Source organism: Budorcas taxicolor, chromosome 4 (assembly GCF_023091745.1).
Source record: "Budorcas taxicolor isolate Tak-1 chromosome 4, Takin1.1, whole genome shotgun sequence".
Lineage (NCBI taxonomy): Eukaryota > Metazoa > Chordata > Mammalia > Artiodactyla > Bovidae > Budorcas > Budorcas taxicolor.
In genome coordinates this window covers 107,177,457-107,190,317 of record NC_068913.1, presented here as the reverse complement: position 1 = coordinate 107,190,317, position 12,861 = coordinate 107,177,457, and the positions used below count along the sequence as shown (strand labels likewise).

General features: G+C 50.0%; 1 pseudogene and 3 gene segments (V, D, J or C); all 4 read right to left on the bottom strand.

Moving 5' to 3' along the window:
• Positions 1-1,065: 1,065 nt before the first annotated feature.
• On the bottom strand, positions 1,066-1,541 carry LOC128046530 (T cell receptor beta variable 6-1-like). The segment is given in 2 exon segments: positions 1,066-1,406; positions 1,493-1,541. Coding segments are annotated over 2 exon segments (390 nt in total).
• Positions 1,542-5,222: 3,681 nt separating this feature from the next.
• LOC128046327 (probable non-functional T cell receptor beta variable 6-7) lies at positions 5,223-5,708 on the bottom strand (annotated as a pseudogene).
• Positions 5,709-9,772: 4,064 nt separating this feature from the next.
• On the bottom strand, positions 9,773-10,339 carry LOC128046326 (T cell receptor beta variable 5-5-like). The segment is given in 3 exon segments: positions 9,773-9,781; positions 9,863-10,176; positions 10,291-10,339. Coding segments are annotated over 3 exon segments (372 nt in total).
• A 1,712-nt stretch (positions 10,340-12,051) lies between these two features.
• LOC128046325 (probable non-functional T cell receptor beta variable 6-7) lies at positions 12,052-12,526 on the bottom strand. The segment is given in 2 exon segments: positions 12,052-12,392; positions 12,478-12,526. Coding segments are annotated over 2 exon segments (390 nt in total).
• Positions 12,527-12,861: the final 335 nt, after the last annotated feature.

The window sequence follows — 12,861 nt, the reverse complement described above, 5'->3', positions numbered from 1 at the left end:
TTAGGGTTGATTTTCAAATCCACTCTTAGCCTCTGGAGGTAGAAGACTGTATGATCTGACCATTTTCCTCAGAAGGAAATAATTGCTTCACCAGCACAATGATGGTAGTTAGTTAAAGATGGAAATACATGATCATAAAATAAATGCTCAGAGGATCTCAAGTGAATCTACCTGAAACATGTCTTCATAACTACTTCTGATTAATCAGAGGCATATATGTTGAGATTTCCTGTTTAAATGAAGCATTATCAAATTCCATGTAATACTTTTTATAAAGAAGTTCGATAAATGTGGACTCAATTATTGCTACACTTATAAAATCATGATATAATGGGAGCAATGCAGGACATATTTTGACTTTGAGAAGATTTTGATGAGGGTGCCAGGTGGTGCCAACCTGGCCTAGGTTAGGGGACATGCGAAGGATGTTGGGGGGCGGTGGGTGCATGTCGAGAACACACAAAGACAATCTGTCCTCCTTCAGATGGCCTCATTTGAGTTTTTGGATGATATACAATTAACTAAAGTTTATTTCTTTTTCATAAGTCCATACAGGTTGCTCAAAATAGACCACATGGAGTGGCCACTTTAAAAGCCTCCCTGTGACTTGGGAAGGGACCTGAGCTAGATGAGAGGGGAGCTTGTGGCTGTGGTAGAGAGGGCCAGGGAGCTGATGCAGGGAGGTGGGGAGAGGAATATCCTGCCTGCCTGGGAAAAGTGGACAAGAGCCGAGACCAGGTAAGAGCCAGGCTGGGGGAGAACCTTCCAGAAAGACAGAAATGAGCTGCCTGAGGTGAGACAAGAGTTTCTAGATGTATCTAATTTACAAACCACCTTCCTCCTAGGTCTGAGGCTCAGGTGATGACTAGGAGTCAGAGCTGGAGAAGCATCTTCCTGGTTCACAGGGAGGATGCAGAGGAAAGACAGAGATCAATGGAGGACACATGGCCCCGAGGCCCGGGAGTGAGGCTCAGGCCAACCGAGTCCACACACCCAGGGTCACACTGCAGACACATGGTCTGCAAAGCCCTGAGACTCCCAGTGCTAGGAGCCCGCATGGGGCCCTCATGAGTCTTTTTGCACAGAGAGGACGTGGTCGTGCAGCGCCGTGGAGTAACTGCTGGCACAGAAGTACACAGATGTCTGGGAGCGGCTGGTGGACTCCAGCGTGAGAGGGAAGTTGTCTTTGCTTGATCTGGAGACTCTGTACCCGTTGGGCACATCTCCTTTCTCCGTTCTGGGAGGCCCAGCTGAGTAATAGATCAGCCTCAGCCCGTGTCCCGGGTCTTGTCGGTACCAGTACATAGAGTTATGACCCAGATCCTGAGTACATTTCAGTGTCGCATTCTGTCCTGTCCTCACGACCTGGAATCTGGGGTCCTGAGTGACACCTGCATGGACCGCCCCTGAGGAAAAGGAGGACCGATGCTGCAGTCACAGCGCAGAGGCTTAGTGCTGGCACCCTGAAGGGGACTCTGCCCCCAGGACTCACCTGCCTGCAGGAGACAGAAGACCACACAGCCCAGGAGGCAGGGGCTCATGGTTGGGGAGGGTCGGGCGGAAGGCCCTCTGGGCTGAGTGTGGATGAGAGGGAGAGGGGCTCTCCAGGGAGTCCTTCTGAGATGTCTTGTCCCTGCCAGGCCCCACAGCCAACCTGTCACTCAGGGGCCACGCCTCTTCCCCTAGAGGCTCAAATGAGAAATGAACCTGAGTGAACAGTTCACAACGTGGACAACCATCCAGATCAACCGACACAAGCCTCACACGTTGCTGTAACCTTTCTGTAAATGGTAAAGATTTTTTCCGTAAATGTTAAAGTGATTAAACTATTTGTATGTTCTAGTCCAGAGAGAAGTCTTCATTAACATGCATATTATTTGTAATTATCTACATATTTCTGGAGTTTTGCCTCCTGGGGAATCCTTCTGGCATCCTGCTGCCCTTTATGATATGTGTCCCAAGAGCACTTCAAGCAGAGAAGGCAATGGCACCCCACTCCAGTACTCTTGTCTGGAAAATGCCAGGGACGGGGGAACCTGGTGGGCTGCCGTCTATGGGATCTCACAGAGTCAGACTCGACAGAAACGACTTAGCAGCAGCAACAGCAGCGCTTCAAGCCTCCGTTTCCGCAAAATTGACCGCAGTCCTGAGAATGTCCCTCCACCTACCATGTCTGTCCAGGAGTCTGCTCCCAACCTCATCGCAGGCTCATCAACATTTGAGGAATTTGTTTGGTCTGTGTCTAATCAATTCACTGACAGACGGTCCACCCGTCAAACGCAGGTACAGCTCCTTCATGTTCACACAGCCCGTGTTCCCCGTGTTGCGGGGAGGGAGCAAGCAGAGGCCCCTCAGGCCGGTCACCCACCGTTCTGTGTGGAGAGAAGTTGTGTGCCCAGCACAGGATGACGTATTGGCACAAAGCAATACTGATGTAGAAGGGACGTGGCAACAGGTGCAGATGCCAGGGTAAACGAAAAATGCCTTGTTTTTATTTGAGACATTCCTCCCATGGGAATACCTCTTTGTGAAGTCTGAGTGCCATTCATTGAGTAGCAATTCATATCATAGAGCCCCAAATTGTATCTTGTGACACAGAACACAACAGGTATATGTAATTTGCTTGTACAGAAATAGGTCCATGAGCAAAGGGATCGCAGGTATAGACAATAAACTTGCGTCGGAATGCTAGCTTTAACACTTATGAAGTATGAGATCTGGGCAACTCACGTTCCTTTAGATGTACAAACATTTAAAATAATAGTTATTTTGATGACTTTAGTGAGCATTAAAACATACCAAGAAGTAAATGTCTAGGAAAGTCTCTTGCTCTACCAGAGACTGGGCTTAGCAGACTGGCAGCTGACACTCTGGGCACCACTTCCTGAGCTGGGGCAGGAGTGTTTTTGGCCAAGAAGCACCTGATCAGCAGGGCTGTGTCTTGGCTGCTGGCACAGAGATACATGGCCCAGTCTGTCAGCTCCAAGGAGGTCAAACTCAGCTCAAAGCGAGCATCATCACTGAACTGTTTTCCTGAGACTCAATCTGATATGTTTCCTTTTTGATACACTTTCCCATCATAATACTGAAAAAGGACCCGGGGGGCTCTGGCCCAGGGCCTGTTGGTACCCGTACACAGAGCGGTGTCCAGAGTCAGAGGAACATCTCAGAGTCAGTTGCTCTTTCCTTGATTTGATCAGGTACTTGGGGGTCAGGGTGAGTCCAGAATTCACCAGGCCTGTTAGGGTACAGACAAGGAAGCTGAGGGCAGAGCACAGGGGAAGCCTTCTGCTGCAGGACTCATCACCAGACTTCTATCCCACGGAGGCAAAGACATCTCAGAAGCTCCCACACTGTGTCCAGGACTCACCTGCTCCCAGGAGGCACAGAGTCACACAGCAGAGGAGCCTGGAGCCCATGGCAGCATCAGGAACCCAAGACCACTGCTGGCTGGGGGCGGGGCTCCTGGGGTGAGTGGTGTAAAGTGCTAACCCTCCTGCTTCCCTGATTGGAGCATTTGCCTATGACGTCACTGCTCTGTGTCTCTGCAGGCTGCCCTTGTCCCCTGGACCCCTTGGCAGGACCCAGGTCTGGCTTCTCTATGCCCTTCCCTGTCCTGACAGCCCTCAGCAAGGGTGGGTGTGAGGTGAGCACTGTCCCCATGTCCCTATATGCCCATCACCTGGCTTTTTCTTCTCTTCCTGTCCCTGCCAGACAGTCTCACCCAGCCCTCACCAGACACACTAATCCCTCACCCTCCACTTCCCATGCTGCTTCATGAAAAGATCCCCTGGGCACATCCCGAGGCTCAAGGCATGTCCCCACTCCCCTGGGCAGTGAGGAGTCTGTGCTGGGTCCATGTGTCTGGACCACTCAGGGAACTCAATTCTGCTCCCTGATGCAGGCATGTAGCCGAGGTTCCCCTAAGCTGCCCTCTCCAGGGTGGCTCTCAACCCCTCCCAGCACACCCTGCATATGATGGACCCACAGTGCCTCCTGGAGGCCAGTGGTTTCATGGATCTGTGCCTTTCACCTAAAACAAGAATACAAATTCCCTGCACTCCACACTTCCATGGAGAAGGCAATGGCACCCCACTCCAGCACTCTTGCCTAGATAATCCCGTGGACGGAGGAGCCTGGTAGGCTGCAGTCCATGGGGTCGTGAACAGTCGGACAGGACTGAGCGACTTCGCTTTCAGTTTTCACTTTCATGCATTGGAGAAGGAAATGGCAACCCACTCCAGTATTCTTGCCTGGAGAATCCCAGGGATGGGGGAGCCTGGTGGTCTGCTGTCTATGGGGTTGCACAGAGTTGGACACAACTGAAGGGACTTAGCAGCAGCAGTAGCAGCCATACTTTCAACCCCTACTCACAGATACACACACCCCTCATTTGCTGCCTTCCCAGCCTGGATGAATTACGGTGGATCTTTGAATCTAGTCTTAGCCTGTGGAGGTAAAAGACTGTATGATCAGATATTTCTACTAATAAGGAAATAATTGCTGCACCACTACAGTAAAAGTAGTTAGCTAAAATGGAATAATACAGGCAATAGAAATAAGCGCTCTCATGATCTCAAATGGTGGAAACCTGGTCCAGGTTAATTGAAATGCTACGAAAGAGGGGCAGGAAGGGAGAACAAGCACACCCAGCCTCTCTCCTCCTGCGAATGGACTCCCAGGGGATTTTGGATGGTTTCTAATTAACTGAGGTTGTTTGCTCTTTGATAACCCCAAGAACTTGCTCAAACATGACCACTTATGCGTGGTTACAAAGTTCCCTGTGTCATTTGAAGGGACATGACCCAGATGAGGGCAGAGCAGTGTGTCTGGAGCAGAGAGGGCAGGGGAGCTAAGGCCAAGGAATAAAGGAGGAAAGACCCACCCCTCTGGTGGGCAAGGGCAGGGAGCACTTGAAAACTAGGCTGCAGGAGAAACTTCCAGACAGACAGCAATGAGGTGCTGGGAGAGACAAGAGGGTCTAGATATATCTGATTTACTAATATTCTTCCCTTCTGGAGGTCTTAAGCTGATGAGGAAGAGTCAGAACTAGTCTGAACTGGATGCATTCTGAACTGCATCCAGGGAGGATGCAGAGGAAAGATAGAGCCTGAGTGCACACATGTCTCCGAGTCCCTGGGGTCAGATGCAGGCCTGTCCAGGTCACAGATCCAGGGTCACAGTGCTGGCACGTGGTCCCCAGGGCTCTGGGGCTCTTGGTGCTATGAGCCTGCGCGTGGGACCCTGTCTTTTTGCACAGAGAGCAGGTAGTCATGCAGTGCCGTGGAGTAACTGCTGGCGCAGAAGTACACAGATGGCTGGAAGCGGTTGGCAGACTCCAGCGGGAGGGGGAAGTAGTCTGTGTTTGATCTGATGACTCTGTAGCCCTCGGGCACATCTCCTGGCTTGCTAGTGGATGCACAGCTGAGTACTGGATCAGCCCGTGTCCCGGGTCTTGTTGGTTCCAGTACATGCGGTCATGACCCAGATCCTGAGTACATGTCACTGTCTCCCTCTGTCCTGTCCTCACAACCTGGAATCTGGGGTCCTGAGTGACACCAGCACAGACCGCCCCTGTGGAAGGAGGACCGATGCTGCAGTCACAGCGGACAGGCTTAGTGCTGGCACCTGGAAGGGGACCCTGCCCCCCAGGACTCACCTGCCTGCAGGAGACAGAAGACCGTACAACCCAGGAGGAAGGGGCTCATGGCAGGGGCAGGGCAGGCAGAGGGCCCTCTGGATGAGTGTGGATGAGAGGGAGAGGGGCTCTCCAGGGAGTCCTTCTGAGATGTCACTGTCCCTGCCAGGTCCCACAGCCAACCTGTTACTCAGGGGCCACGCCCCTTCCCCCAGAGGCTCAAATCAGAAATGAACCTGAGTGAACTGTTCACATGGGACCGACCTATACAGCATGTTAAAAAGCAGAGACATTACTTTGCCAACAAAGGTCCGTCTAGTGAAAGCTATGGTTTGTCCAATAGTCATATATGGACGTGAGATTTGGACTATAAACAAAGCTGAGCACAGAACTATTGATGTTTTTTAACTGTGGTGTTGGAGGAGACTCTTTAAAGTCCCTTGGTCTGCAAGGAGATCCACGCAGTCCATCCTAAAGAGAGCAGTCCTGAATACTCATTGAAAGGACTGATGCTGAACTTGAAACTCCAATACTTCGGCCACCTGATGCGAAGAACTGACTCATTTGAAAAGACTCAGATGCTGGGCAAGATTGTACGTGGGAGGAGAGGGGGACAACAGAGGATGAGATGGTTGGATGGCATCACCAACTCAATGGACACGTGTTTGAGTAAACTAAGGGAGTTGGTGATGGATAGGAAAGCCTGACACGCTGCAGTGCATGGGGCCACAAAGTGTCAGACATGACTGTGGGACTGAACTGAACTGAACTGAACAGTTCACAACAGGGAGACCCATCCAGTTCAATGAACATAAGCCTTACAATTTTTTATAAACTTTCCATTAAACTGTTCACAACATTATATATACTTTATTCCAGAAATAGCTATTCATTATTACATATATTGAGTTTATTGATCTGTAGTTTATTATTTCTGTAGTTTTCAATCTCAGGGAAAATCCTCAGGGCTTCCTGCTGCCCTTTATGACTCACGTGGCCCAAATAATCCCACGTTTCTATTTTGTTTCATTGAGAAGAGTCCAGTTCATGTCCTTCCACCCGCAGTGATTCTGGATCTGGTTCCCTAACCTTAGGGCAGGCTCCTCGACACTTGAGGAATCCTCAGGCTCTCTTTCTTACTAATTCCCCGACTGACAGGATGCCTGTCGAATGCAGGCTCAGTGCTTCCATGTCCACCTGAGCACGTGGTCAGTCTGAGGGGTGGGGGAGCCGCAAGCCGAACCGCCTCAGGCCTGTGACGCAGCTTGCCTTGAGGGGAGAAGCTGGTTGCCCAGCACCACGGATGACATGTTGGCGCAAAGGAGAACAGACGGGGGAGGGATGTCGGGAGAGATGGCGGACCCCGCGGTAAAGGAAAAATGCTCCGATTTTACCAGAGACATCCATTGCATGGGGGTACTTCCTTGTGAAGCGTGGCAGCCATTCAGTAACCGATATCCTAGAGGCCTAGACTGTATCACACGCAGAAGCCTCACGTTTAGAAGGACCCTGCACTAGCCGCCTTGCTCTGCTGCTGTGGTTTTCAACTTCTCAATAATTTCTGAACCTGAATATCATGCACCTGGTCGTGAGTGGGTGATCATGTTGATCTCCTGATGAGCTGGTTTCCATGGAACCCAATCTCATGTCTGGGCTCTGGGTGACTGACCATTCCTGGGGCCTCAGAGACAAAAACACAGAAGCTAAGGTCAGAAGCAACCAAGGAGCTCAATATTGTAGCCACAAAAACAAGCCTTCAATTGGAGCCTGGCAAGTCCACGGGATCCATACCTGTGCTCAGAATGTCTCTGGTCCAAGAGACAGTGGGACCCACAGTGCAGGAGACTAATGCCCAGGCCAGGCCCATAAGAAAGGGGGACTTTTCAGTTCAGCTCCTTGACTTGGAAACTGGGGGCAAATCAAAGGCAAGCCTTCTCCTGACATGAAATGATCTCTCACAAAATTGCTGCTGCTGGTTGCCTGCTCAGTCCCAGCACCTGGTGTGCGAACAGGAGGCCTTGCTGTGTGCATATCACGTGGGACCTCAAAGTAATTTCCTAGGAGATGAGGACTTCCTGTCAAAACAGCATCGTAACATCATTTCAAACAATGTGTGTTTGCAAAAAGAAATTTATGAAAGTGCATAAATATATATATATATATATATATATATTTTTTTTTTTTAAGCCTGTAGCAGCAGGGAAGACCTTTGGATGGTCATTTTCCAAACCATCCATCTCCAGACAGGATAGTCCTGACATGGATATGGTGCTCACATGCCTTCAAGAACTTCTTCAACCATAATACTTTCCAGGAGCAATTTCTTATATATTTAGCTCTGGGATAAAGAGGACTTTAAAACAAAATGTCAGCAACAGAAATCATACTGTTGGTTGTCAGGGAAGGAGACAGGCCTGGGATGGGGCCTCAGAGATGTTTTGGTGATGAAATGTTCTGCCTTTACAGGTGAATGTTCCAGGGGCACACGCATATGGATTGATCAAAACCACCCATCTGTTCACTGTACAGTGTGGAATGCTATTGTATACACAGCAGACCCTTTGGATCACACTATTTTGAGCTTCATTGGTCCACTTTTGTTTGGAATTTTTAATAGATACTAACTACAGACTTTGTGGAGAAGGCAATGGCACCCCACTCCAGTACTCTTGCCTGGAAAATCCCATGGATGGAGGAGCCTGGAAGACTGTAGTCCATGGGGTCGCTGAGGGTCAGACACGACTGAGCGACTTCACTTTCACTTTTCACTTTCATGCGTTGGAGAAGGGAAAGGCTACCCACTCCAGTGTTCTGGCCTGGAGAATTTCATAGATTGTATAGGGGTGGCAAAGAGTCAGACATGACAGTGAGTTTCACTTTCATTTTCACAGTAGCACACAATTGTGGCTGGTTGAATCTGCGGATGTGATATCATAAAAGGGTTGAGTGAATTTTAAACAAACATTTTAGCAGGGTTAAGGCTGGTTCAGGGACCCAAATTTCACATTATTCAAATGTTGACTATAATGCCAATAAAGTAGATGTAAAAATGCCTGAGGGTAAGCTACAAGCTCTGTTTCTTTCATGTATTGAACCAGGAGGCATAGTTACTTTCTTTCCTGTGACATCTGAAGACCTCAGATATAGGCTCTGAAGTCACATGTGTCCATATCTACTGTCTGACCTAGGAAGCACTAGAGGAGGCCGGCAGAGATTTGCAAATGGAGTCAGGAAATCCAGAGTCCTGTTACCTGCCAGGGACTTCATGCTTGCTAAATTCCTGTGCAGCCCTGGAAGACGGTGTCCTGACTAATACAATATGTCAACCTGCCTCTGCCATGGATATTTAGCTTTATTTTTCTGGGTGCTCCAAAGAGGGGTATTTTTTGGGTCAGATGGTGAAGCATCTGCCCGCAGTGTGGGACAGCCGGGTTCCATCCCTGGGTCAGGAAGATCCGCTGGACAAGGAAATGGCAACCCACTCCAGTACTCTTGCCTAGAAAATTCCATGGATGGAGGAGCCTGGTGGGCTACAGTCCATTGGGTCACAAAGAGTCAGACACGACTGAGTGACTTCACTTTCAAAATGTGAATAGGTATATTTTAATAATAGATTAGATTAACATTTTAATTCGTAAAGAAGATGACCCTCCACAATGTCGGTGGCCTTCATGAAACCAGGTGAAGAGAGGAATAGACGAAAACGCTGATCCTCCCCCAAGTAAGAGAGAATTGTCAGCCAATGGGCTTCACACTGGACCATTAGTTCTTTATAACTTAAACATCAGCTCCCCCTCAGTCTCTAGTAGCACCAGACCCGCTTGCAGCTTTTGGACTTACCAGCCTTAACAACTGTGTGAGCCAATTGCTTTAAAACATGTATGTGAGTATGTGTGTGTATGTCTGTGTGTGTGTTTATGTGTATTATTTATTCTATGTGGGGGACAGATTTATGGGGACAAAGACCACAAGTAATGAGAACAGGCTTGAATCAAATTCCTTGCTCTGAAAGTAATGGCATATAAGATGTGGACAATCAGTTCCCCTCAGATGTATAAACAGATAAAATAATATTTACCTAGCATGATCTTTGGAAGCATTAAAACACAGCAGAGGAAGAACGTCTGGGAGAGTCTACCGGATCTATGGAGGCCTGACAGGCAGGCAGTCACCCTCACAGCCACTTCCTGAGCTGGGGCAGGAGTGTTTTTGTCCCAGAGGCACCTGATCATGCAGGGCTGTGTCTTGGCTGCTGGCACAGAGATACACGGCTGAGTCCGTTAGCTCCAAGGAAGTCAAGTTCAGCTCAGAGCTAGAGTCACTGAACTGTTTTCCTGTGAATCGATCCGGGAGCTGTGCTTCTCCGTACACGTCCTGGCTGTAATACTGAACGAGGAACTGGGGGCCCTGGCCCAGGACCTGTTGGTACCAGTACACAGAGAGGTGTCTAGAGACAGGGGAGCATCTCAGGGTCCCTTGCTGTCCTCTTGCTTTAATCAGGTATCTTGGGGTTTGGGTGACTCCAGAATCCACAAGGCCTGTGGGGGAAGAAGACTGGGGCTGAGAAAGAAAGTGGGAGAGAACCCGATGATGCCTTGGATTCAGGCAGAGTCAGGCTAGGAACACGGGATCCCCCTGTGCCAAGGCCCCACCTGCTGCCAGGAGACACAGAGCCACACAGCAGACGGGGCCGCAGCCCATGGCAGGAGGGGCAGAGTGGGCAGGCATCTCCTTGCTCAGAGCTCTGCTCTCTGAGAGCTGGGGTTCTGGGCCTCCTTCCTCTGACTGGAGGTGAGGCAGTGGCGTCACTGCTCTGATGTCACTGCCTCTGCCGGATCCCAGGAGTCTGACCTCTCATGCCGGGTCGCTGACCAGGAGCCCTGCTCTGTCCTGCAGAGTCTCTTAGATGGCGTGTGAGCGGGACCGCTGGTCGAGGCGAGGCTGGCTTTATGCCCGATGCCCTTCCCCGGGGCTCCTTCCCTTTTCTCTTCAGGCAGGTGTTGCTCTTCTCTGTTGCTCTTTCCTGCCACCTCCCAGCTCCATGCCCTTCACTTTTGCTGCAACCTCAGAGACTCCCTCAGCTCTGCATAGTTGAAGTACATGGCTCCCAGCTGGGACAGAAAGCGTACAAATTAGTGTCTGTGCTATTAAGGCTTCTAGAGATAAAAACAGCAAATAAAGCTTTCTCTTAAGCCTCCTCGTCCCAAGCACTAGCACTGTCCCCTTGCTCTGCCCCAGAAACTTCTGGAGTATGGGAGTTCCACAGCGTCCCCATGTGGTCTATGCGTGGAAACCAAGATTGTCTGCCCTGATTTAAGAGTCATGGATATATTCATATTGGAAAATATTTCACTGTTTGCCGATTGCACTTTGTTTTTGCTTGCTGTGTTTTTCTAAAGAACACACACACGATTAGAAACACACACACCAGCCTGCCATGGCTAATTTATGATTTTTAATTCAAGAGAAAAGAAATGAGTTCATGCAGGAAATATTTAATACTTTGAGTTTTAGAAGATTGTGATGAGGGAGATGCTATAAACTTGGGTTAGTTTTTGTTGGTGGTGGTGTTGTTCAGCTGCTAACTCGAGTCCAACTCATTGAAACCCCATGCATTGCAGTGTACCTGGCTCCCCTATTCTTCACTATCTCTCGGAGTTTGCTCAAATTCATGTCCGTTGAATGAACCACCTCTTGCTCTGCCACATCCTTCTCCTCTTGCTTTCAGTCTTTCCCAGCATCAGGGTCTAGGCTATTTACATGCTAAAAACTGGCAATGGTGGAAAATACATATGCACACAGCTTGTCTCTCCTCCTCAGGGACGACCAAGGCATTTTGGATGATTAATAATTAACTGAGGTTGCATTCTCTTTGAGGACCCCAGAGAGCACACTCAAACACGCCCACTTAGGGATCATTACAAGGTTCCCTGGGTGATGGGCAAGGACATGACTCAGTTGAGGGAGGAGCAGCAAGGCTGAAGTAGAGAGGGGTGGAAACGAGAGCCAGGAAGGTGGAGAGTAAGGCTCCACATCTGGGAAGTTGAACAAGAGCAGAGACGATACATGGGCCAGCCTGGGGGAGAACCTTCCATAGTGACAGGCATGTGGTGCCCGGGGAGAGACAAGAGGGTCTAGATGTATCTGATTTCCCAAAAACCTTCTCTCCTGGAGGCCTCGTGTTCAGACTGATGACTAGGAGTCAGACCTGGGTAGCATCTTTAGTTCACGTGGCAGCTGCAGTGACAAGGCAGAGAGTGAGGGTGGACATATGTCCATGAGGCCCTGCTGTCAGGTCCGCGCCAGGAAGATCAAACATCGCTGGCTACGCTGACAGTATGTGTCTGTGCGCTCCGAGTCTGCAGGTGCTAGGAGTCTGCAAGGGGCATTCCAAGTTCCAGGCTACAGGGCCCTCATCTCCTTTTTTGCACAGAAAGGAGGTGGCCGTGCAGCCCCGTGGAGTAACTGCTGGCACAGAAGTACACAGATGTCTGGGAGCGGTTGGCAGACTTCAGTGTGAGAGGGAAGTCCTCTGTGCTTGGTCTGGAGATGCTGTAGCCCTCGGGCACGTCTCCTTTCTCCGTGTTGGGAGCAGCAGCTGAGTAATGGATCAGCCTCAGCCCGTGTCCCAGGTCTTGTCGGTACCAGTACATATAATCGTGGCTCAGATCCTGAGTGCATCTCAGTGTCATCCTCTGTCCTGTCCTCACGACCTGGAATCTGGGGTCCTGAGTGACACCAGCATGGACCACCCCTGTGGAAGGAGGGCCGATGCTGCAGTCACAGCACAGAGGCTTAGTACTTGGACCCCGAAGGGGACCCTGCCCCCCAGGACTCACCTGCCTGCAGGAGACAGAAGACCACACAGCCCAGGAGGCAGGGGCTCATGGTGGAGGTGGGGCAGGCGGAGGGCCTTCTGGGCTGAGTGTGGATGAGAGGGGAGAGGGGCTCTCCAGGGAGTCCTTCTGAGATGTCACTCTCTCTGCCAGGCCCCAGGGAAAACCTGTCACTCAGGGGCTACGCCCCTTCCCCCTGAGGCTCAAATCCGAAATGAACCTAAGTGAACAGTTCAAAAGAGAAACAACCCATCCAGGTCAATGGACTTGAGCCTTATGAGTTGTGTCCTTTCTGCAAACAGTTTGCAACTTAAGTGTGTTGTATTCCAGAGATAATTCTTCATTCCTAAGTGTGTGAAGTTATATGCGGATTTCTAACTGTAGAGT